The 23,899-nt window shown below is 38.3% G+C and overlaps 1 protein-coding gene across 4 annotated transcripts; it reads right to left on the reverse strand.

Moving 5' to 3' along the window:
- Positions 1-1,992: 1,992 nt before the first annotated feature.
- igf1 (insulin-like growth factor 1) lies at positions 1,993-23,543 on the reverse strand. 4 transcript variants are annotated; one of them, XM_046873832.1, is made up of 6 exons: positions 23,207-23,543; positions 22,073-22,241; positions 8,569-8,708; positions 8,225-8,260; positions 5,404-5,456; positions 1,993-4,174 (listed from the first exon to the last, which is right to left on the reverse strand). In XM_046873832.1, the coding sequence occupies exons 1-6, from the start codon at positions 23,234-23,236 to the stop codon at positions 4,111-4,113; spliced, it is 492 nt and encodes a 163-aa protein (XP_046729788.1). In that variant the 5' UTR covers positions 23,237-23,543; the 3' UTR covers positions 1,993-4,110. The 4 variants fall into 4 exon arrangements, with proteins under 4 accessions (XP_046729788.1, XP_046729787.1, XP_046729790.1 ...); XM_046873831.1 differs by having other exon boundaries at positions 8,527-8,708; positions 23,207-23,522; XM_046873834.1 differs by lacking the exon at positions 5,404-5,456 and having other exon boundaries at positions 23,207-23,535.
- Positions 23,544-23,899: the final 356 nt, after the last annotated feature.

Below are 23,899 nucleotides of genomic sequence, written 5' to 3' on the forward strand. Positions count from 1 at the left end.
AAGCATGATGATTAAAATAACCATGTAATGTCCAAGTCCATCACTGAGAATTTTCATCTAAAATAGCAACATTGGAAGTAACATTTCATCTTATCCAAACAGCTTGAAACATTTAATCAGCTTATTTTGTTTATATATTTAACATTTAAAAAATGTGGGATGAAATTCATTTGGTAACAAACCAGGATGCACAAGATCATTCCTGGCTGTTTAAAATCTTTGGTCTTTTGTTGCTCAACACATTTTCATTGTTTGTTTGTTTTTTTGTATGTAAGATATAGATATTGAAATAGATATTGTGATCGAGTTGAATTTTTGTGCTATGATTATTATTGGGGGAAAAAAATAACAATGGAAAAAAGAAACTAAATGTAATTTAAGTTCATACAGTTTGGTCTTTATACTAAATTATAATGGTAAGCCATTTTATTGCAAAACATTCAAAGTTCATTATTGTCAAATGTTTTCTAAAACATTTTCAAGCAGAGTTTTTAGCTTTTTCCCCAAAAATTCCCAAGCAAAATGCTGGCTGGAACCTACATTTCACTGCTTGGGTAATAAGGTTTTTATGAGCAAATAGAAACTGATTTGAGGAGATTAAAGTGAAATTCCAAAATGACGGAATTATCATTTGTTGCCATTTTTGCGAATCAGCGCCAAAACTATTATTCCTAACCTAAGAAATGGTTTCTGAATATTTTTGTCGACTTGGTCTTGACTTATTGGGCTTCGGACCCCATTTAAACCCTGTATTTGACTAGATCTCGGATTGTCATGGATTTGACAACAATGAGGTTAAATGCATCCCTCAATCAGGATTATTGCTTACAGACAAAAGACTACGTCTCCCATCAGCCACTGCGCCTCACCATGTCATGTGATTGATTGTGCACCTGATTAACACTCACTAGCAATTAACACTTGTATAGCCTTACATCTCACAGTACTCTCTTTCTTTGATTCTGTCATTTAACGCGGTGGAAGTGGACGCAGATCATATTTATTTAAATGGTGCAAAAGTACAAATGAAAGACATGAAAACATGAATTACAGAATGCATGAGCGAGAAAACCAGAAACAAGGGAAACCGTGGACTAAGTAAAACAAAGAGTGCAGTGAAAGTGATTATATACACCTGCCAATTACAAAGCGGTGAAGTGGTCATGTGACATCTCAGGATGTGAAGTGGCTCCTGGGAACCGTAATTCATATCCATAATCCTGGCATAAAAATTAATATTTTATTAATGACATTTAGATGACGTTTTAAAAGATGGAACTCGCTGAAAAAATTTTTTTGAGTAACACAATAGGAAAAATAGCCATTTCTTGATTGGGGTGGGAATTATCAGATGATGTAAATAGTGAAATAGTGAGAAAACAGGAGCGGAAGCTACTGATTCAAAAGATACATTTGGCATGTCTGTAACTTCGGATCAAACTGCATGCATACAAACGGAGATTGTCTACAAACCAGCCCATTCTAGGATACGTTAAAAACAGTTCATCTGGAAAATCGGAGTGAACTAGTGAAAGCCTTTGCAAGTAAACACAGCTGCTGTTTGGAACTTTAATAGGACCTGGAAGTTCATAGTTCACAGTGTTTTCTCTATAGTTATTTGGCATAGGGATCTCGGATTAAGTTCAAATATCAATAACTTAAAATGGTTAAAAGAAAAAACAAAACATAATAATAATAGCAATAATAATAATAAATTGCAGGACCGCAACATGTTTTTTTTCCCCATCCATGCATTTACAGATCTCACAATGCATTACCTTGCATACAGCGTTACCTTCCATTTTAAAAGAACATTATGAACAGATTGGTGCCCACAAGGCTGTGCAAAAAAAACAAAACAAAACAAGGAAGACCTCCACATCCAAAAAGTCTGGTTCATATTCCATGCCCCCAATCCCAATCACTCACAGCCCTGCTCCCAAATCACGTTTTGCCACAACTCTTACACTATACTACAAAATAGCACCAATATATAGTGGGTAGACTTCTTTTTATATTGTTCTGTTATAAGACATCATCACATATGACTGTAAAGTAAAGAAAAAAAAAGAAATGAGATGGTTAACATAAATTGGATGAGTGAATACAGAGAGTGGCTACACAGAGGACAGTGTGATTGTTAAATCTTGGATTTGGAAAGTGAATCAATAAAAAAAAAAAAAAAATGTCACAGTCCGGATTTTTTTCCCCAAAGCAGTCCATTGGATTAGAAGAATGCTCCAGAAGAATGTTGGGATCCATATGGAACCAGGTGGAGAAGTGGTCTTTTTTTATAGGGATGGACAAATCGTAGAAGTCTTTCAGTTTGCTTGTGATGAGCTTTCCAATCCCTACTTTAATGGATGTAATGCTTGAAAAAATGCAATGTGGGTTTCTTGCTCATTAAATTGCATTGATATAGACTAAGAATAACAGATTATTTTTGTCTTCGGTGAAAGGTCAGGTGGTACTGTAAACGTTCAGTGGGAGCTCATCGGTTAAAATGGTGGACTGATCAAAAGGTTGGCAGTGGAGGGATTTGAACTCAAAACCATCTGATCAGTCCACCATTTTAACCGCTGAGCTCCCAATGAGAATGGCCTTTAACAAGATCATTGTTAGTCGCTCTGGACAAATGCCGCAAATGTAAACTAGGGCCTCCTATTTATATATTGCATGTGTAAGATTTTAGTCTAACTAATGCGTTTTAAAAGCATGTACCAGCGATGAGAATTAAAATGGTTTTGGTTCAATTGTTTTTTGCTACACAAACATAAAAGCTACATGACTTGTTAAACACTGTATGTAGTGCAGGTGATTTTGGCATTTGCAAGCTTGTGCTAAAGTTACAGCATTGAAGTTTGTCTAAGTGGTAACTCAGTGATTAAGATGATGGACTTCTGGTTGGAAGGTTAGAAGTTTAAACCCCAACACCACCATGCTGCTGAGATCATAGGAAGTCGCGCTGGATAGGGGCATCTGCCAAATGCTGTAAATATAAATGTTGTCACATGATACACATTAAATTTAAGCATAGCTACATCCCAAATATTGAGCTTTTGTGGAAAAATTACTATGGAATATAAAAAAGAAAACAAGCTACAGATTTGTCCACCCCTGCATTTAGCAAAACATATTGGTTTGTGGGTAGTGTCATAATTATTGTTTTTTTAATATACAGTGAAAACACTTACTGTTGTATGTGGTGTACATGCTTTGGTGGTCATTTAAAAAAAAAAAAATTGTTTGAACCAATCATGCAGTCTGTTGTTATTACAATCGAAAGCAACAATGCTTCGTAAAGCTGAACACATCGATCTCGTGAGCCGCCTTAATCTCAGAGATTTCAGTCTCGTAGAACTTTTGCAGAAAAACAAACTAACAAGAAAAAGACTAAATAAGATCGTCCTATGTAGCCATGTTCTCGTTCCTTCATGTAACCGGATTCTGTCTGAAAAGGCTCCTGGCTCGCTCTGATAAAGCAAAATTGAAAAGAAAGACGTTCCTCGCCAGTGCTTGTGTAGCGTCTTTGACTTAAGCTTCATCGGAAACGGTGCTGAAATTCTCCCGAATTGCATTTCGCACTGGATTGCAGCAATCTGGAATTAATTGCCAAAGCATGGCTGAGTGTTTGTTTGTGTGTGTTTGTGTGTGTGGGAGGGACCGCTGCAACATTCACTTCACCCATGACACATAAAAACCTTCACCTCTCCTCCAGTGACCCGCTGCCTCCATCCCACCCATCAGGAAGTGGTGCATAGAAACAGTTTGGGTCAATTAAAGTTTCCAGTGGCTCTCTCTTCTACAGGAGGTTTCCCACTGCCATAATATGTAGCAGCAGCTATTATATTACCAGCTATATTAATGTTGCTGTTTGGACAGATGTTGTCCCTCCCCTGTCCAATATGGAATGGTGCAATGTCTCTAAAATAGCCAGTCGAAAGGGGTGTATGTACATAGAGATGGTCCATTATCCTTGCTTTTCTTTTATTATTATTATTATTACTTTTTTTGCTGTTAGAGTAAAACCCCTCCTCTTGACAACCAGGTTAAGGTTGTACAAGTTCTTGTGTCTCTTCTTGGCACTGTTCGTTAAATCCACTTGTCCTCCTAACTACATCCGGTAGTTCCTGCCCCCGGTGTTCCCCCGGCTTGAGTTCTTCTGGTGGACCTCCTGAAATGCAAAGAAAAGCAACTTAAGTAAAGGAATAAACCACTTGAGGGGAGTAGGCTCTTCTAGGAAAGTAATCAACAACGGAGTTACCGCGCTGAAATTATTTTCCTACAACGCTACCTCCCAAAGTGTTCTATTCCTCTTATACCGCACAAAATTCTCAATTTTATTTGATTAAAAACATTTTTTTGATCCATTTATAGATCCATTTTAGGTTGAAATGTAATGACACTATGGAATTACATGTGTGCCAAAAGAATTTAGTATAATGTTTCGAAATATGAACAAGAATATACAATTAGAGAGAAGATATGCAATCAAAAACCTGATATTTTTCCCGGTCTTCAAATAAAAAGCAATCGTGGTTACATTTTACTCCACGTTCTTGCACAAACCTTTGTTCTCTCATTGGCTATTCAGATTTGGATGGACTGCTTCCTGGAAACAGAGTGGCATGTAATGCAAGATAGCGGAGGGGAATGCAAGGGCAAAGTAAGAACGCTTGATTGTTATTATATAAACCGGCGAACAAATCCAAATTTGCTGATGGAATCAAAGTGTAAAACAGGCTAAGGTCAGGCACTTGGCAGACAACAGCGCAAGGACAAAAGGAGAAACAAGAAACCGAAGATCAGAACTGTGGAATCGAGAAACGTAAACCGATGACTGAAATGTCTGTACACTGAATGAGGTACTTTGCACAATAAACACAAACTAATCAACGCAGAAGTGGAAAAGGACCAATCATTAAAGGGCATTACATGAATGAAAATACAAAAACGTGACGATCACTTATGGTACATGAATCAAACCAGAAGAACATCGAGGAAAATTCCATATTCCATGCACATCGAGCCTCCAGTGAATTTTGCAGGACGTTCTCGATTTGGTTTATTTAATTGTCCATTCTTTGAGTAATTAATCATGAAACTCAAACATAAAAATAATATAAGTATACCATGTCCAAATACTATATAACTATATAATATAACTAATCAGAAAACCTCATCCAGAATGTTCTCCAAAAAATTCACTGCAGGCTCTACATTCCCAGGAGCGGTCCATACAAATCTCACTAGCCAATGAAAGTTAACGCGTTCCTAATCCCGGACTAATTCTTTCTTATTGTATGTTTTTGTTCAATTATTTGATGTATATTTTCAATATTTTTTTGCACAAATGTAATTCCATATGAAACCTCCACAAAGTTGGTTCCTGTTATCACTTACGTTTTAGCGGCTATAAACTGACGTTCCCTCATCATCCTCTTTCTTTTCTCTCTCTTAAAGACAAGAAAACGCAGCTTGTCATGTTACAGTTAAACCGCAAAAAAAATGTAAATCTTTACAAAAGAGAAGTAAAGCAAACACTGACACTGAAGACTCCTTTTATAAATGTTGATCATTTAAATAGGCATCCTCACTTTAAAAACAGATTTTCTCTTAATTTTATAGACAAAAATGATTCTGCGCTTTTTGAAATGTCAGGTTTGAGAAATGGACAGCGCCGAGCTGTGTAACGTGGCACGCGACGCACGTTTTCATTGAAAGAGTTACAGATTGTCATTTCCTCAAGGCGGAGAGGAGGAACAAAACCTAGTTCGGTATTTGATTTTGCAAACGGAGTGTCTCAGTGCTGAGAGATTAGGATGTAAAATTGATGAAGAAGAGGGAGGAGTGTGAGCCTCGGTGTACTTCCTGTTCACACACGGACAGTGAGAGGTCTACCGCAAAAACCACTTAGCCACGTCTCCTGCTAATGGTTTCCTTTTATATACCGAGCGCTATAAAGAAAGAACGCATTCTACATTTAAAGGGGAAAAGATTTCATTTTTTAGGAAAAGTAAGGCGTCAGAATTATTCACAATGGCAATAAAATAAACCTGGGGGTATTTAATCCTTTTTTCTTTGCCCCTGTGCGATTTTTTTGCATTCCATTGCAATTAGCTCAACAGTAAGCACTTTTTGGAGTTCAGTACTGGTTGATATGGTAACCAGCAGGGAAGAAGGTAGAAGTACACTCAGGATGGGAAACCAGTCCATCACAGGGACACACACATACACTTACAATCACACAAGGGGCAATTTACACTTATAAACCTACTAGAATGTTTTATGAGCTAAGAGGAACCTAAAGAACACAAAGAAAACCAGTGAAGGTAACCCCAGAGCTGTGAGGTGGCAACGATACCACTACATGCACCACCAGACCTCTCCTAAACACCGGACCACAAATTAAATGCGTTTTCCAGAAACAAAATCTGGCTATATGTGTTTGCGAATAAATTGCATAATATGCATGTAATTTAAAACGAAAAGCCTGGAAGCTTGGATGATTTTTTCAGGATAAATAAAACACTCGAAGTATGCAGCCAATTCACCAGCACCACAAATCACACCACATCTGGAACTACAGGAAGGAAACAATACGTGGCACAGGGGGAAACAAACTTACGTCGCAAGAAAATGTTCCAGAGATATCGCGAGCGATCGTAAAATACTTAACATCGTGATGTGTTCTGTTTAAAGGCAGTTAATCTAAAAAGATTTTTACCTTTAATATTGTAAAATGTTTGTTTATTATGTTTTAGTAGTGAAATTCTAACTTTTTAAAATAGTTTTTTTAGTTTAAAACGATTTTCTTTTTATAGACTGTGTTGGCATAAAAGTTTTTCATAATTTCTCTTTATTTATTTATTTATTTATTTAGTTGTTTAATTTTTTTTTTTATCAGTTTCAGTATAAATGTGTTTAATTTTTGTAATTTTTTTATTAATAATTAAAAAAATAAATTTTATTAATGAACTTTTTATTAATAGTTTTAATAGATTTATTTGTTTCCTTTAAAGTGATTTATCTGTCTATTTATCTATCCATCCATCTATACAGACTACAAACAAGAACTCATGGTGGACACCTGACCATAATATTTCGCTGTTTTAAAAACCTCCACTCTTCTGGGAAGATGTTCTAGATTTTGGAGTGTGCTTGTGAAGATTTGTGCTTATTTAGACACAAGGTGTTAGTAAAATCAGGTACTGATGTAGGTGAGAAGGGATGAGGTCAGAGCTCTACAGAGCAGGAAATCTTCCAATCCAATCCATGTAAACTCTCCCATCCAAGATGGAGCAGGTTTGTGTCTCAAGCTCCAGTGAAGCTCCTATACAATTGTGCGCCTTTAACTTTGTGGTAACAGTTTGGGAAGAACCTCATATGACTGAAAAGGTCAGGTGCCCCAGTACTTTGGTCCATATAGTATATATATCTATATATCACTTCAGCAGCTGGACAAAGAGAGAGCTAATTTTTTTTTATAAATGCTAGCAACTGAATGCTAGTTTTAAACTCCCTGTTGAGCTGAAGCCCAGTGAGGAGGCTAAAATATACATAGAGAGTGAGGTACAATCAATGATGAATAAAAAGACTTTCACACTGCAAATAAGAATGGGAGTTTCCAAATCAAAATTAATACTATGACCAATGTCAGCTGTAATAAATGTGAAAGCAGCTCAATTCTACATCTTTGCTACAATTTTTTTAATACCTCTACGATATTAGCTAATCTATTCTTAGCTTTTTTTTACATTGTCAAATATACGTTTACAATATTTAGGCTTTTGCCATAACCCGAGATTTTAGGAGTGAAACTAAACACACACTAAAAGTAGTGATTTGTCGAAAGATAAAACCGAAATCAATACTATTTATTTTGTTGATAAAACTAATGGAGATAAAAATCGTAACCGAAAATAAACTAGTAATATAAAACTAGTAATATTTAAAAACTACCTATAGTAACATTTTAAAACTAGAACAATCCTGAAGGAGAATGAAAGCTTTAATAAATACATTTTAATAATAATCATAATAAATCAAAAAAATGCTGAAGTCACATAGATCTTCACTGTTTGGACACTAAATTGAAATTAAAAAGTGTGTTGAAAAGTTAATTTATTTTGTTTTGAAATGCACTTTAATGTATATCAATGTATAACCCTGCAATTTTTAACATCACAAATTATCAATAATAAATAAAACAAAACCAACATACCTTACAAGATGTATGGCTGTGACCAGCTACAGGTTTCTGTGAAAAGCAAAGAAAATCACAAACATCTGGAACCAGTGACATCATCAAAACCTTTGATTTCATGAAATGTAGTTTATAGTGAGCTAGCTAGACAGGGTGTATTGATCCTGAAGGTGTGTGTACTGCATGTAAATATATATAAAACGGTTTTCCAGCAACTGCATAGCTAAAAAAAAAACATAAGCTAGCAGTAAATTGGTCATGTGACTTGTCAATTAATGAGCGAACCTCCGATTCCTGGAACCGGTAGAACTAAAGCTCACCTTTGGCGTTTTGGGCGTGTCTGTGTGCCGTTGCTCTCGTACCGATCGGGGTGCTTTGCCAGATTTGACTGGAGCGCAGTACATCTCGAGTCGTTTCAGCTCGCAGCTCTGGAAGCAGCATTCGTCTACGATGCCACGGTTGTGAGCGCGCCGTGAGTTGGGGCCGTAGCCTGTTGGCTTGCCTGTGGGGCAGAAAACAAATAAATATACAAATGAGTACATTTACAGCTTTTAGAAGACGCCCTTATCTAGAGCAACAAACAACTGAGCAGCTGAGCATTAAGGGACTTGCTTAAGGGCCCAGCAGTGGCAGCTTGCTGGTGCTGGGATTTGAACTTGTGACCTTTCAATCTAGAGTCCAATGCTTTTTTCTCTAAACCACCACAGAATGACCCTGAATCAAACAAGATGAACATCCCATTCACCAATAGCCTTGATAATGTATTGTATACTCTAAACCAGTTGCAGATGTAAGTTAATGGACAGGGGTTCGTTCTCCAGATTTTCATGGTGCGAAATTGGAGCGTCACGTGACGTGTTCTATGAGCCAGACAATAACAATCAGCATGACTACAGCAGCAATTCCTATGAGATTAGATATGAAGCTGGAAGGTCACAGTAAATGACAGAGGCACTACAAGTTTCTCAGCCAGGTTTTGCAAAAGGTCATAGGTGCAACAAGACGGCAGCCTGATTCGAGACAAGTAGTGCCCTGTATTCGTGCATTTCGATGAGTGAATCTGATCTAACAATGATCGGTCTGAGGATCAGATGCTACTGGATGCTAATGATACACTCATACAATGAAAGAGCTTAGTCATTAAATATTCATGGATATCAAATTGACAAGGGAATAGAATTTACGAGCGCAGCCAACATGTTAAGTGATTGTGAACATCAGCTTGTGCTGCTAAGAACCGCCCAAAGATGCTGAAAGATACCTCAGATGACTGGGCATGGTAATCACTTAGAAACCATGAGGACGGCTTTACGGACAGTTGATACAGACAGTTTTGCTTTCAAGTCTCCATTATTTGTTGTGTATTGTATATACATATGTATATTTATGTTATTAGATTTATTTCTTTATACCAGTGTGCTGAGAGTCACATTAGAATCTTTTCACATAAACAAAATTATAAGAACATTATAGCCATAGTAAATCATAGTACTTGGGATACTTTAATGTTTATAGGACGGTGGTGAGACCTGCGATGTTGTATGTTTTAGAGACAGTGGCATTGAGTAAAAGACAGGAGGTGGAGCTGGAGGTAGCAGAGCTGAAGATGTTGAGGTTTTCGTTGGGAGTGATGATGATGGACAGGATTAGAAATGAGTTTATTAGAGGGACAGCACGTGTAAGACAAGGTGAGGGAGGCGAGATTGAGATGGTTTGGACATGTGCAGAGGAGGGACATGGGGTATATCGGTAGGAGAATGCTGAGTATGGAGCCGCCAGGAAGAAGGAAAAAGAGGAAGACCAAGGAGGAGGTTTATGGATGTGGTGAAGGAAGACATGCAGGTAGTTGGTTTGAAAGAGGCAGATGTAGAGGACAGGGAGTATGGAGACGGATGATCCGCTGTGGCGCCCCCTAATGGGAGAAGCTGAAAGAAGAAGAAGACAAGACTTTGGATACATTAGTACATTTGAAGACAAATACTTTTGTACTTTGACTCATGTGCAAATTTACAGTTAGCGCTTTTACTTGAGTAATATTTTACAGTGTGTATCTCTGAAATACATGGTCCACCACTGTCCATCACTGTCCACAATCTAATAATATCAGGACTTGATGAACTATAATGAATTTGCAGGATATGCAATTAGCACCGCATACTACACAGTTGTAGAGGGGAATTATTTACAATCTGCTGTCTACATGAGGATGGGCTGGTTCCTCTCCAGGTTTCCTCCTGGGAGTTTTTCCTCACCAACGTCACCACTGGCTTGCTCATTAGGGATCAGTGTATTCATTTAAAACCTATATATCCTGGTAGTTCTAAAAAGCTGCTTTATGACAAGGTCCATCTGTCTTGAACTGAATTGAGAGACAGAATTGTGCAGACTATGTAGAAATGGTAGCAAAAGAAAGCGAATCTTTTTAATTACTGTTATGTATGAGGTCCCGTAAGGCATCTGAGTGACGCAGGAGCTATTTCTTCTCCGGTCTTCTCTTTCCAAGACACACACACACACACACACACACACACACACACACACACACACACACACACACACAGGCAAACACACTCTGTATCCCAATCTCCCCCTTCCGGTGGCCTTTATAAAGTCTCCCAGTCTCCACTAACTATTCCCTGCTCACATAGAGCAAGGCAGCTCTGATAGGCTTTTTCCCTGTTACCAAATAAAATAATAATTTAATATGGCATTTACAAGAAGGAAATGCCTTTCCCTTTCAGAGTTAATAGCTCTTGGCTCGCCGGGGTTGCCAGTGCTGACAGAGTGCATTAACTTCTGCTCTGGATTTGCTCCACACTGACAATGGTGCTTTGGGGAAGAGAGGGGGGGCTCTCATTAGGAAACACGTGTGTCCCTGAAGATCTCCGAGCCCACGGGTACACCAACATTGCGTCCACGATGAATCAGACGATGAAAAAAATTGTTTGGGGAGAAAAATTAAAAACATAAAGACAAAATTCATGTGGTTTATCATTAACTTGTAGTTGAACGCAAAGGTTTTATACGCCCTTGCTGTTAAAAAAAATGTAAAATGTCCTAGAAAAATGTATAAAAGTTTGTTTTCTGGATATGATTTAAATGTGTAATAATGCTGCTCAATTCTGATTGGGCAGAAGGTGTTCATTCGTTTGCTGACAGTCGTGCAGCTTCAAATCACAGGGTATATGAATATATACAGACCCTTCCCACTTTACGAACATTCACTTTCCGCAGATACGAACAAATCTGTCCTCAAAGTGAAATTTGTTTGGATTCGAAGAAAAAAAAAACAGAGGAAAGCTTTATTCATTTTTTTATTGCTTAATACAAAATATTAGAGTATTTTGATTATTTCGATTTGTTTTAGTATATTTTGTTTATTTTATAGTATTTATAGCTCTTACATCGGAGATATGTGTAGTCAATAACAAACACAGTAACAACTTACGAACAAATTCATGGTACGAACGGTCGTTCGGAACGTAACTCGTTCGTAAGGTGGGGGGGGAGTGTCTGTATTAAGTTCAAGAGAAAGTCAAAGATGATCATTTTCTAGCTGCTGTAATGTAAGTGACAATAGGAACTAACTAAAAATTTAGTTATAAATGGATAAAAAAAAAGCTCTGATGTCCAACTTCAATAAATAAAAATGATAGTAACAAGTAAATTACAGTGAAATTTAAAAATAAATAAGTAAATAAATAAATGTGACATAACTGCGACTTCGTTGTTGATTATTTTCCTATAAAAACTCGACACCACATTCTTTATCCCTTACGTATTTGTAGTGAAATGTGCAAGATATTTATCTTCCGATTTACTCGGAAAAACAGCAGGGACGCAAACTTTTGTACTCAACGCTCCTAGCTCATCCTCTTTCATTGGTCGTCTGCCCTGGCTCCACCCCCCTGCTGCTTGTAGTCATATTCGTTTGCGTATGTGTTTACTTGCAGCGCGTAGCTACGTTTCCGTTCCCCTGAAAGACTAAAGCGACTGAGGTCATAAAAATTGTATAACCGTTCGCCGTACCGCCCTAAATGTCCCAATGCGTCAGACGTGTTTTTACACTAGCGTACGCTCGGGGATTACAAATAAAAGTTCTCTGTTTTTGCTGAAGATGCCGTTCGCGTGCGAAAGAAAGAGACTTTAAGCCCAAGTTTGTGATTACACATTCGCACAGGTTGTCAGAAGACAGCGGATTTGCTTTCTGGATGATTTTCCAAACATTAAAAAGAAAAAAAAGAAAAAAAAAAGAAATGAAGGCCTCCCAAATTAACATCCGCTGTTTTTCCCTGCCATTGCCTAAGCATCATAAACAAAAACGAGTAAACAACCTTTTATGCTTATAATCATAGTCAATTGTAGTAATGACACACAGTATGGTTGGATGGAGCTGTTTTGATGTTTTTCTTGTTTTCAGTTGCCGACATGTGGCCCACATTAGACTTCTTTTTGTGTGTTCCTTTCACTTGTGTTTTTCTTTTTTTTTCTTTTTTTTTTTTTTTATTGACCCAAGATTTAAATTTCTTTTTAGGTGGATCCTCGTATGGATTGCATGCTGCTTGATTGAATAAGTCTGGGACATAAACTTGGCTGTACATGGAATCAGTTGTTCTGTAAACCCTAAGTTAAGGTAGAACATATACTCTAAGAAAACAAGAAGGTTCTTCAAAGGTTATACGGGTTCACTGAATACTTTAAGGTTCTACTAGAAAATGCTAACACCTTTACTGTTTTCCTATTTTCTCTTAAATTTTCATACCCTGCAGTTAAGGGTTCTTGAGTTGTTTCTTTGAGGAACCCCCTCCAGACATGTCTTTGGCTGCTAAGAACCACTAATTATACATTAAACCCTTCAAGAACCCTTGAATAGTGTAGGCATTAAGAGGAAAAATGTTTAGATAGGAGATAAAAACTCCTAAGTCTTCCATTCTACAACACTTAGAATCTGTTTAAGAAGCTAATCCATGTATGTACTGTGATGATCTCTTCAAATGTTCTCGAAAGATTCACCAGATAATCCTAAACACATACTATAGTGTTTTCCTGTTAAAAAGTCTTTTTTTAAGGCTAAAATCCAAGAATTGGCAATTGATCCCATATTGAACCTATAAAAACCATTGTGGCATGTGGTAAAAAGAGCAAGTTATTGCTAATTACTTTCTTCTTAATACTCTATCTCTTGGTTTTGGTCGTTGAAACTTTTCCTGTCAGAAAGCATGCAGCGATTCCAAAACCCTTGAGGAAGAATTGGGGTACATGGAAGAAATGCTAAGTTGTTGCATCCTAAAGGTTGACCAAGAAGGACAACAAATGCACCCTTAAGATTATACTGGCTAGGACTAGTTCGAACTGTTCAAAAGTTATTTTGTTATAGCAACAGCTCTGACTGCAGTAAAGCTTCAAAACACAAGTGCTCGTTCTAATTTGTTATTGTTACTATAGTAACAACCTTTTTAAAGGGGCTACTGCATAAACTTGTATAATCCACATTAGGTGGCTAACTGATTCCTTCTCTTGTTCCGATTAGTTAGATTAATCAGTTTAGTTTTAAGCATCCAGCATAGTAAAACTGGCTTTCTTGTCATTTGCGCCTTGAAACTTTTTAACATTTGATCATTAAGATCATTGAGGCTCAATCGTGGTCCAGGATGACCATCGCCTTACACACTCTTGTGTAACTCATCCGATCTAATCTTCTTAATTAGCTGAATCAGTAAGCTAGGATCAAGAAAAACACCACAGTGTGAGACTGCTGTAGATGAAGCCCTTCTGCATAAGAGAGCTGGAACGCCACAACTGGGATCCACACCAGAGGTCCAGATGTGTTGTATGGCGTCAGGTTTGCTGATTCATTGTAACCAGTGTAGCAGTCAATCAAGGGCATCTGTTACTGAGGCGGTTTGTGTTCCACTCCAAGAACACAGAGCAGTTCGAGAAGACATGTGCAGCCTTTCAGTCTTCCAGATTTGCGGTGCTCGCGTGCAGCCGACCTACAACGGCATTTAGCTTCAGGGTGACCTCGGCAGTATGATTTGTGAAACTCGCTCCAACGCCAAAACATTTCATACGATCGCTTTCCTGGTCGAGTCATTTCACGCTCCTAACATGGCTGGTGGCCACCGTGCAGTAGCCTTAGCGTTCAGCTGACTGTGCATAACTCCCACTGCTCCAGGGGGCCGGCAAAGAGCAGCGTCTTCCAGAGTGGCACGTTTGGGACCTGACTTTTACTGCCTCACTGTGGTTATTAATAATAATAAGGAGAACAACATTCTAGACTCCAGAAAAAGTCATGAGCACAGTGATTGAGTAGTGTCAGAGTGTTTACCGAGCACTGGGGACCGCAAAAAGCAGCTCAAACCCTGGAAACAACCTCATCACCAGCATGACAAATGCTCGCAGCCAAACCAAATTCTTTACACTTTCTGTTGGCTGAGCTTTCCTTATGCAATTCAGAGCTTAGACACGCTTAAAGAACCACTCAGCACGTGAATCAGAGAAGACGTGAAGCTTTCCGAGAAAAGCCAAGAATACCACTGAATGGTGATTGTCTTATCTGTAAAGTAGCAAAGACATAGCTAATTAGCTGAAAGTTGCCTCTGTAGGTTGACGTATTTTCTTCTGAATAAGGGGTTTCCATAGATGGAGAGTGGATTTTTTTTTTTACTGATACCACACCAACCAATCTAAAACACAACAGGATCTTAGCTATCTAGTTAAATATGGAGAACAACAGAGATTAATGAACACCTGTCGACTAAGGCATGCCTCCATGGGTTAGACTTGCTATACACCCTAGAGAGCATTTAATTGGACAATCACAAGTAATAACACTAAAGAAACAAGTACCAAAACCATTAGTGACTTTAGTGGCTTGTTTATTGTTATTCAACTACTATCTTCTACAACCTGGGTACAATTTGGTGCTTGAGTCAAGTCTGATGACCCGTGTGTTCGCTTTTCATTTTGTTCATTACTGAAAAACCAACAGCTTTCATCATGGCACTGAAATACACCCAGGAGGCCTTTATGTGCGCATTTGGCATGGGTCCAGGGAGGGAGAACATCCTAATCATCCTGTAATCCCTCGTAATCCTTTGCTGCTCTGGGATCAGATCTGTGTGTGTGTGTGTGTGTGTGTGTGTGTGTGTGTGTGTGTGTGTGTGTGTGTGTGTGTGAACTGTGTTGATTTGGTACTGCTACAGCTGCTTACAACAATTAGCATGCAAGCTTAAAGAAATGATGTGTATTCGCATCTCAACAATAGCATAGCTCAGTGGTGATGATTATGAATGGGGGGATGCATCATTAGCCATGTACAATAAGATCAGTAAGGGAAATATCATGGATGTATTATGCATTATGAATCATTTTCCTTTCGGAGGAAATATTTCATACTTGGAAATGCAAAATGGACTTTTGGCGCTTGCTTCATTATTATTGTCTTGGCAATAGACACGAACACCCTGGAGCATTTGTCTAGCACTCACAGTCTCTAACTTATGCTAATCTAACCTTGTTTTTGTCCCATTTTTGTGTACATTTTGCCATTACTAATTTCAGACTATATACTCTTTAAAAGTTAGAAAGCATCCATGACAGCGTTGTTTGCAAAACAAAACGGGTTTTGTGGAAGCTGGGAATTCTCATGAAACCTTCGTGGAGGTGTGTAAAATTTAGAACGTGTAAATTGTTTAAAGAGCTAAATGGCCTTAGTACTTAATACTCTCTTTACTGGTTCTGCAAGGGTTTACTGGATAATGCTAATATACCCATATGAAATGGTGTCCTGTCAAAAAATGAGCAATTATCCAATGCCCCCCCCCTATAGAACCCTTAAACAACGATTGCTAATTACTATTTTTTGTCTGTTCTGGTCTTGGGTTTGTAGGTTCAAGGCTTCTTGGTCCCCTAAAAGTGTTCTGTTTGAAGAGTTTACTTGTTTTGGGGTTCTACTGTACATAGTACTTTTAAGGGTTTCTGCAGACTATTACCACTAATGTGGTTGCCTTCTTGATAGCTGTGAATTGAGACTTAGGCTAATCTGATTAAACAAGTGGTATAAGGTGGAAGATCCTGTAGCCACATCAGTCCTTTGTGGTTAAAATAAAAGACCCATGATTTAAGGGTTTGCCCAGAGGGAACCTTTGAATTGTGAACCAAATACGAATATCATTCATACACTTTAAACTACTGACAGGTATTAGATTTAAAAAAAATGAAAATAGTATTAATTTGGATGGAGTTCTGTACCACAAATGCTTAAAGGATATCTAAGCGTCTTGGTATTTGGCGCACTCTTGAAGGGTTCTTGCATTTACGGCATTTGGCAGATAACATTATCCAGGGCAACTTACAATTATCTTATTTATTCAACTGGCAAATGAGGGTTATTGGCCTTGCTCAAGGACCCAGCAGTGGCAGCTTGGCAGAGCTGGGATTTAAACTCATGACTATTGGTTCAGAGTCTTAACCACTGAGCAACCACTTTCCTTCTTCAAGCTTCTTAAAAGGTTTACTAGATAAAGGGCTCTTAGCCTCTGGAAATGGTTGTACCGAAGGGGGTGAGTTTACACCCTGGGCACATCAAGCTGCCCCCTTCTGGGCACATCAAGCTGCCCCCTTCTGGGCACATCAAGCTGCCCCCTCCTGGGCCCCATAAGCTGCTCCGTTGTATGAATGACATTAATGTAAATCACTTGGATTAGAACGTCTACCAAATGCTGTAAATGTAAATGTTGCTATATTGTCAAGATAAGGACATCTTCACAATTGCTCAATTGGTGGTTGGCTCATTATCGCAGATTTGATTTGCTTTTGCAGCACATAACTTTTACACTGTTTGCAACATGGTCTGTTTATAGCAAGCCCCAAACCAGCATTTTGAAAAGGAACAGGGAACGGTTCTCTGGACTACTTTTTGAGCTAGAAAGTAGCTTTTACACTTCATCAAACGAATCAAACTCTTATACGCAAATTAGAAAAAATGACAGGAAACTTAACTCTGGATGAGAAAATTTAGTTTTAGAGAGCCTAACTGTAACAAAAACAAGAAAAAGATCTGATAATGCGAGTCGTTAGCGGCGACGTGGCACTAGTATATAAGCTGGCTGATTATTTGTTGAGATAGCTGTGGTAACTCCGTGGTTATGGCTCTGCGGTAGTGACCAGAAGGTTATGAGTTCAGAACCCACTATTGCCAGAAATTCTCTGTCGGTTCACTTTGGGTAAAGGCACCTGATGAAAGAAAAACGAAGTCTACTGTATAATCTAACATCCAGATTAGCTGATTACTAAAATATTCTTCCCTGTGTAATAAAAGTGGACATGCAGTGTCCTAATAATTTCCACTTAACAACTCAAACCTCTGAGTATATATGCACTGTACCCGGCCAGTCCTATTCCACTTTCAGCATGCGGTAATGATGCAACAGTTTCACAGAAAGTTCATATTACCGTAAATGTGTTTGCTTTGGACTCGGTTCAGAGAAAAAACAAACCCTCGGTCACCAAAAGGCCATAAAGGATCTGGCCAACTCCTCTCTTTTTGACCACTGAACAGCCTCGTGGCTGTTGACAGGAAAAGTAACTTTCCGTCTCAGTTTGAGCTTCATTCAGGTTCGACTTACTTTTTACACAACGTGTGTGAAATGAATCTTTTCAGTGCCAGCATACATCCACTCGTCAGAGCTCAATGCCTTATGTCAGTGCAGGCAGCCCAAGACGTTCACACCTCCTTGAATCATTCAGCGAAGAAATTTCTCATCAGTACTTAACGACTTTTCTAGAAAACGTTAGCATTTGTTTTTTCTTATTACCAAGCTAACTGAGAGGCTTTACGGGTTCAGGTTTTGTTCAGTTTGTAAAATATTTGCTCAAACAAAGATCAGCTTCGAAAGTGTTTACTAGCAAGCTATCAAACTCCTTTACGGTATTATTTACTTTGATTTTTAACGAACCCAATCTATGGGATTAACTGCATTGCAAATTACGAAAATGACAAAAATGAATATGCAAATTGCATTTGGAAAAACTTCAACAACAAAAAAATGTATAGGGAGCATTATTTCATTTTCTAAAACGTACTTGGTGCAGGACGTGCACAGAAAATTATTCGCCTTCTGAGATTTCAACCTCCTAGAACATTGATCCTAGCGAGTGATAAGGTTCTCCTCTCATTTGTTGTTCCTCTGTTGTGGGTGTGGCCTGCGTAGTGTTGATGTTTAGCTAAGTAGTTTGTGTGATTTACATGTATGCAATGTAGGATCACCAGAGGTACCACCGATCTCTTGTATTTTTTGTTTGGTCTGAGGAATCACTCAAGTGAGTTGTTTGGATTTCTCACTGAATTCGCATTGTACTGAGAAAAGCCAGATTAATAATCGTTGTTATATTGTTTTACATTGCTGTAATCACAGGTCTGACAGTAAATCGTTGTTTAGTGTTTCGCTGCTTGCTAACGTTGATTTCACTATGTTGACTTTTTCTCTTTCACTCATTGAAACCATTTCCGAATGGTTTTCGTTGCTAAGTGTGTTTGTATCAGTCATTAAATCATTATCATTAAAACAAAGAAGCCATTGTAGAAACTTTTGGAGGGCCTTCTAACGGTCCCTAATGGTGCCTTCTAGTAAATAACAAAAGTTGATCAAGTGGCCAAAGTTGATCTATTAATCAGTATTACTATCTTGAGCTTTTACTAAAGTAATCCTAAATTGTCACTTTCACTGCAAATCATGATTAGATTTCCTGTAGTCTGTTAGAAAGTGTTATTTAACGTCAGAACGCAGCTTTCGCATCTCTTCACAACACAAATTATTTATGGCCGTCTTACTTTATAAGGCTCTCAAGGCTGCAGAGTATCTCTTTTAACAGGAGAACACCTTGTGCCTTGGTTCATTTCAGCGCATGATTTAAGTATCACAGGGGAAGGAAAAAACGGATTTACTAGGGTGCTCCGTGTTCTCAATCAGAAAAATGTTCAGCACTATGGTGGTTTCCTCTGTCTTTTCTCTTTCACTAAACTGCAGCCAAACTCTGGAGCGATGTCGTACTGTAAACAGATCAGGGATGCACTTCATTTCTCTGTCAGCATTCATCTCTGCTCCTGATAGATCGTCCAGACCACTGGAGCTCGAGTTTCTCCAGAGCGCTGTGGTGTCCGGTTAGCTTGACATGCTCACACAAAGGTCAGCACTTTTTCAATAAGACAATAAGATTACATTGAGCTCATTCACACATTTGATTCTTCACATGCTCATTCACACATTCATTCATTCATACACTCATTTACTTGCTCATTGATTCAACACTTATTCACACGCTCATTTAATCACTCATTTACACATTCACAGATTCTCATTCCTTTACATGCTCTTTCACACGTTCACTCAATCACACCCTTTTTTACACGCTCATTCATTCACACAGTCATTCCTACGCGTATTCGCATTCTCATTAATTCATGCATTCATTCATTCATCCATTCATTCATCCATTCATTCACAAACTCAATTACATGGTCTTTTATTTACACAGTCATTCCCAAACTCATTCTTTCACACACTCATTCAGTCAAACACTCGTTGACATGCCCATTATTCACACATTCATTAATTCACATTGATTTACCCACTCATTCATTCACACACTTATTCCCCTACTCATTTACATGCTCAATATTCACACACACTAATTAATTGGGCTGAAACGATTCCTGAGGTAACTCGAATAATCCGAATACAAAAATGCATCGATTCAGATTATTTCCCTCGATGCTTCGTTTAGTCCATTTAACTACACGCAGAGAACTGTTTCCCCACGGACTATTATTACTGACGCACCACCCGCTTCAATTCTGGAGCGCTCTGGACAGGTAAACACTACGCAAGCCCGTTTCCGCCACATAAAAAAAAGGCTGCCTAATTCTGATTTTATTTCTCGCAATCACGAGAATATTTGAATGAAAGATGGAGGAACGCGGAGAAAACAGCGAGGGGCGAGGAGAAGATTCAGGTAAAAGAAGAAAAGTTTCCAAATTTCAGGATCATTTCGAACTGGAACATAACGAAATCTCTGTACAGAGCGTTTAACCTTTTAAAAGTATATTTTTATTTAGGGATTTTTTGTATTTATATATGTTTGTATTTACTTTGACTTGTAATATGGCAATTAAATGCACTAAATAGTTTAGTTTTCACAGATATTCTTGTGTGCAATTTCAGCAATAGAAATTTAAATTTTTTAACAAAGGAACTAAATTACTTATTCAATTTTAGCGACCCATCTTATTTTCTCTCGTATATTTAGTGTTGCTCTTTAATAAAGAAAAAAGTGCTTCTTACCTGATTACTCGAATAATCGATGGAATAATCGGTAGAAAACTTAATTACTAAAACACGCCCTAATTCATTAAAATCCTAATTTATTCAAACAGTCATTTACATGCTCATTATTTACACATTCATTCACGGTCATTCATTCACACACTTATTCACTCGTGTGCATTCATTCACACTCATGTACATGCTCATTCATCTACATTCAATTCTTCTCTCTCTCTCTCTCTCTCTCTCTCTCTCACTCATTCAAATTCACACACTGATTTATTCACACACATTCACATGCCTATTTATAGACATTCTTCAACTCATTTATTCACTCGTTTGCATGCTCATTATACACACACGTTTTCACACTCATTCATTCATACTTATTCATTCAAACGCTCATTTGCATGATCATTATTCACACACTCATTCATACACTCATTCATAACCACACTCATTCCCACTTTCATTCACATACTTATTAATACATACATTCGCACACTTATTCACATACACTCATGCATTCATTAATTCATTCATTCATTTATTCAACACGTTCATATACACATGCGCATTCATTTACGCACTCCCGTATTGCTCATTTATATGCTTATTCATTCACACTTGTTCACACACTTATTCACACATTCATTCACACACTCATTCATATGACTTTCACATTATCATTCATTCACACACACATTCACATTTATTCACATCCATGTGCTCATTCACACACTTATTTACACATTCATTCACATACCTATTCACACACACACTGATTCACACACATTCACATGCTCATTAGTTCACCCACTCATGTACATGCTTATTCACACACTCATTTGTTCACAAGCTCATTCATTCACTCACACACACACACACACACACACACACACACACACACACACACATCCATGTGCTCATTCACACATTCATTCATACACTCATTTATTTACACACTCATGTACACTCACTCACACACTGGTTTGTTCACACACTCATTCACAGATTAATTCATACATTTACATATTCAAATAAATTCACATCCATGTACTTATTCACACACTCATTTACAAACGTAGTGTTTTTTCGGGAGACTGGAGAAAACTGGAGAACCCAGAGATAAAACCTGGACAGAAATTCATCACAAATTTGAGCGCAGTCTCTGTGACCTTCTACCTATAATTTATGTATTTAATAAATAAATAAATAATAAATAAATGAACGATTCACTTATTTTGTTTGTTTGTTTATTTATTTGTAGCTATTATTATAAAAAATAGACACCAGGTGGTACTCGGTATCGGTATCGGAGTCCTACAATAGTATTGAACCAGCCCTACACACAACACACGTCCCATGGAGCATTTGAAGTGAACTGAAAGAGAAGCTTGTGCGTTTTTTTTTTTATTATTCATTTATTTATGAGGAGCACATTAGCACTTTCTTCTGTCAGCAATGTGAAAGAAAGAAAGAAAGAAGAGCAGCCGCAGCAAAGGAAGGCTTTATGAATAAATCAAAAAGTTGCACTTACTGAAATAAAAGCCGCGGTCCCCGCACACAAACTGCAGCGTGTCCACCAGCTCCGCCCCGCACAGGGTCTCCGGCCCCGCCCTCGCCGTCACCGGCGTCAACGCGAACGCGCACAGCAGCAGCAGCAGCCGGGCGAGCGCGCGGCCGCGGTAAACACAGCGCATGGTCCACTGCATCCGGGAGAGAGAGAGAGAGAGAGAGAGAGAGAGAGAGAGATATTCAAAGTGAAACCGATCCCGAGACTGCACGCGTTTTATCACTTCATTATCACATGCAAGACATCTACCTCCATCAAATAACCGGGGCTCGTGCGTCCTAACAAGTGGAATGATGTCATAAATTACAGAAAACTTTTATTTGTTGGTTTCTTTGTCCATCCATCCATCCATCCATCTATCACAGATGGATCCATCCATCCATCCATCCATCCATCCATTCATTCATTCATGTGCCCCATGAATTAAGACTGCTGGACCGCGCGTGCACTGGGACCAGTAGCAAAAATTGCATCTTTTTTTATCTTAGTAATAAACACGATCTCTATGAAATCTAAATGTAAAACCCTGATCCTGTCTCCTCCATGATTCTTTCAGTCTTCCCTTTCTGTCCTTCCTTTCCTTTGCTTTATTTGATCTACCAGCGATGGAGATCCGCGCCCGGATACAGAGCAAACAAACAAACAAACAAACAAACAAACGAACAAATTGTGTGACAGGAAAAGCTGAAAATGAACTCGAGTTGGGGTCTGGTGTGGAGCTGCGTTCTCCAGACATGTGCGCACTCAGCAATACGGGATTCCCGCACAACTTGCGCGCTCGAGCGGAGCGATGCGCGTTCCGTGCGTTTTTGCGCGTGTCTGCGCCTTTTTTACAACACTTTAAATCTAATCCCAAATAACGATTAAATAAAATGTAAAAAAAAAAATGTGCACAAAGTTTGTCAGGACGCAAGGTTTAATAAATGATGCAAAAAGCAAGAAGGATCACAGTGAATTAATGAAGCATCTTTTCCACATCCAATGAAACAGATGCACGCTTTAAAGTTCAATTTAAAGGATGCAAAATATTTTTGTTGTTGTTTAAAAATAAAAAATAAACAAATGAATATAACTTATGTATAAAAGATGAGAAGTTACCTTTAGGACATCACCCAAATGTCTAGACATCCCAGCGTCTGTCCGGTGAAAACACTCGTTCCAAAGTCATTAAAATATTAAGAGAAAAAAAATAGAAATAATAATATTAATAGTAATAATAATAAATTAAATGAAAGAAGCCGTGAGGAGGAAATGCACACGGTGCCGATGTCACGTCTCGATATTCCGACTTTGTTCCATTGCGCAGGCTCGGTTCGGACGCGGAGACGTGTGGTTTCGCGGACAGGAGACGGTTTTCAGTGGAGAAAATCCCTCACATTTATCTACATTACGAAGACATTTTCAACAGGAAACAGCTGGGGCAGCACTCGCACCGCTACCTCGTGTGCGCTAAATTATTCGCTGAGGATTTTTGGGCCCGAGTTCAAATTACGTCATCCCTCCCACCAAACCACCCTCCTCTCTTCCAATCCCTCGTTTTCTTAGAACATGACTGAATTTTGATCTGTCCTCTGCGTGGAAGAATATTTATGCGACGTGCGCTTTTACGCGTCCTTTTTCTCTCCAGCCTGGTTTACGCACTTTATATATCATTCAGCACTTTCTTATTGTCTAATTCACATTAAGACTCGTGGGCATTTACACTGCTAAGAAATAAAACTGCTATTAATATTTGAAATATATTTGTCGTTTTATGTATCCTTGTTGATGTGCCATGCACCTTCTGTACAC

Source organism: Silurus meridionalis, chromosome 18 (genome assembly GCF_014805685.1).
Source record: "Silurus meridionalis isolate SWU-2019-XX chromosome 18, ASM1480568v1, whole genome shotgun sequence".
NCBI classification, from domain to species: Eukaryota; Metazoa; Chordata; class Actinopteri; order Siluriformes; family Siluridae; genus Silurus; species Silurus meridionalis.

Coding starts and splice junctions, on each gene's coding strand:
- igf1 (XM_046873831.1), bottom strand. CDS start 23,236: ATGTCTAGACATTTGGGTGATGTCCTAAAG. Junction 8,261..8,526: donor ACACGCCCAAAACGCCAAAG/GTGAGCTTTAGT, acceptor TGCTTTTCACAG/AAACCTGTAGCTGGTCACAG. Junction 5,457..8,224: donor ACAGCCATACATCTTGTAAG/GTATGTTGGTTT, acceptor CTTGTCTTTAAG/AGAGAGAAAAGAAAGAGGAT.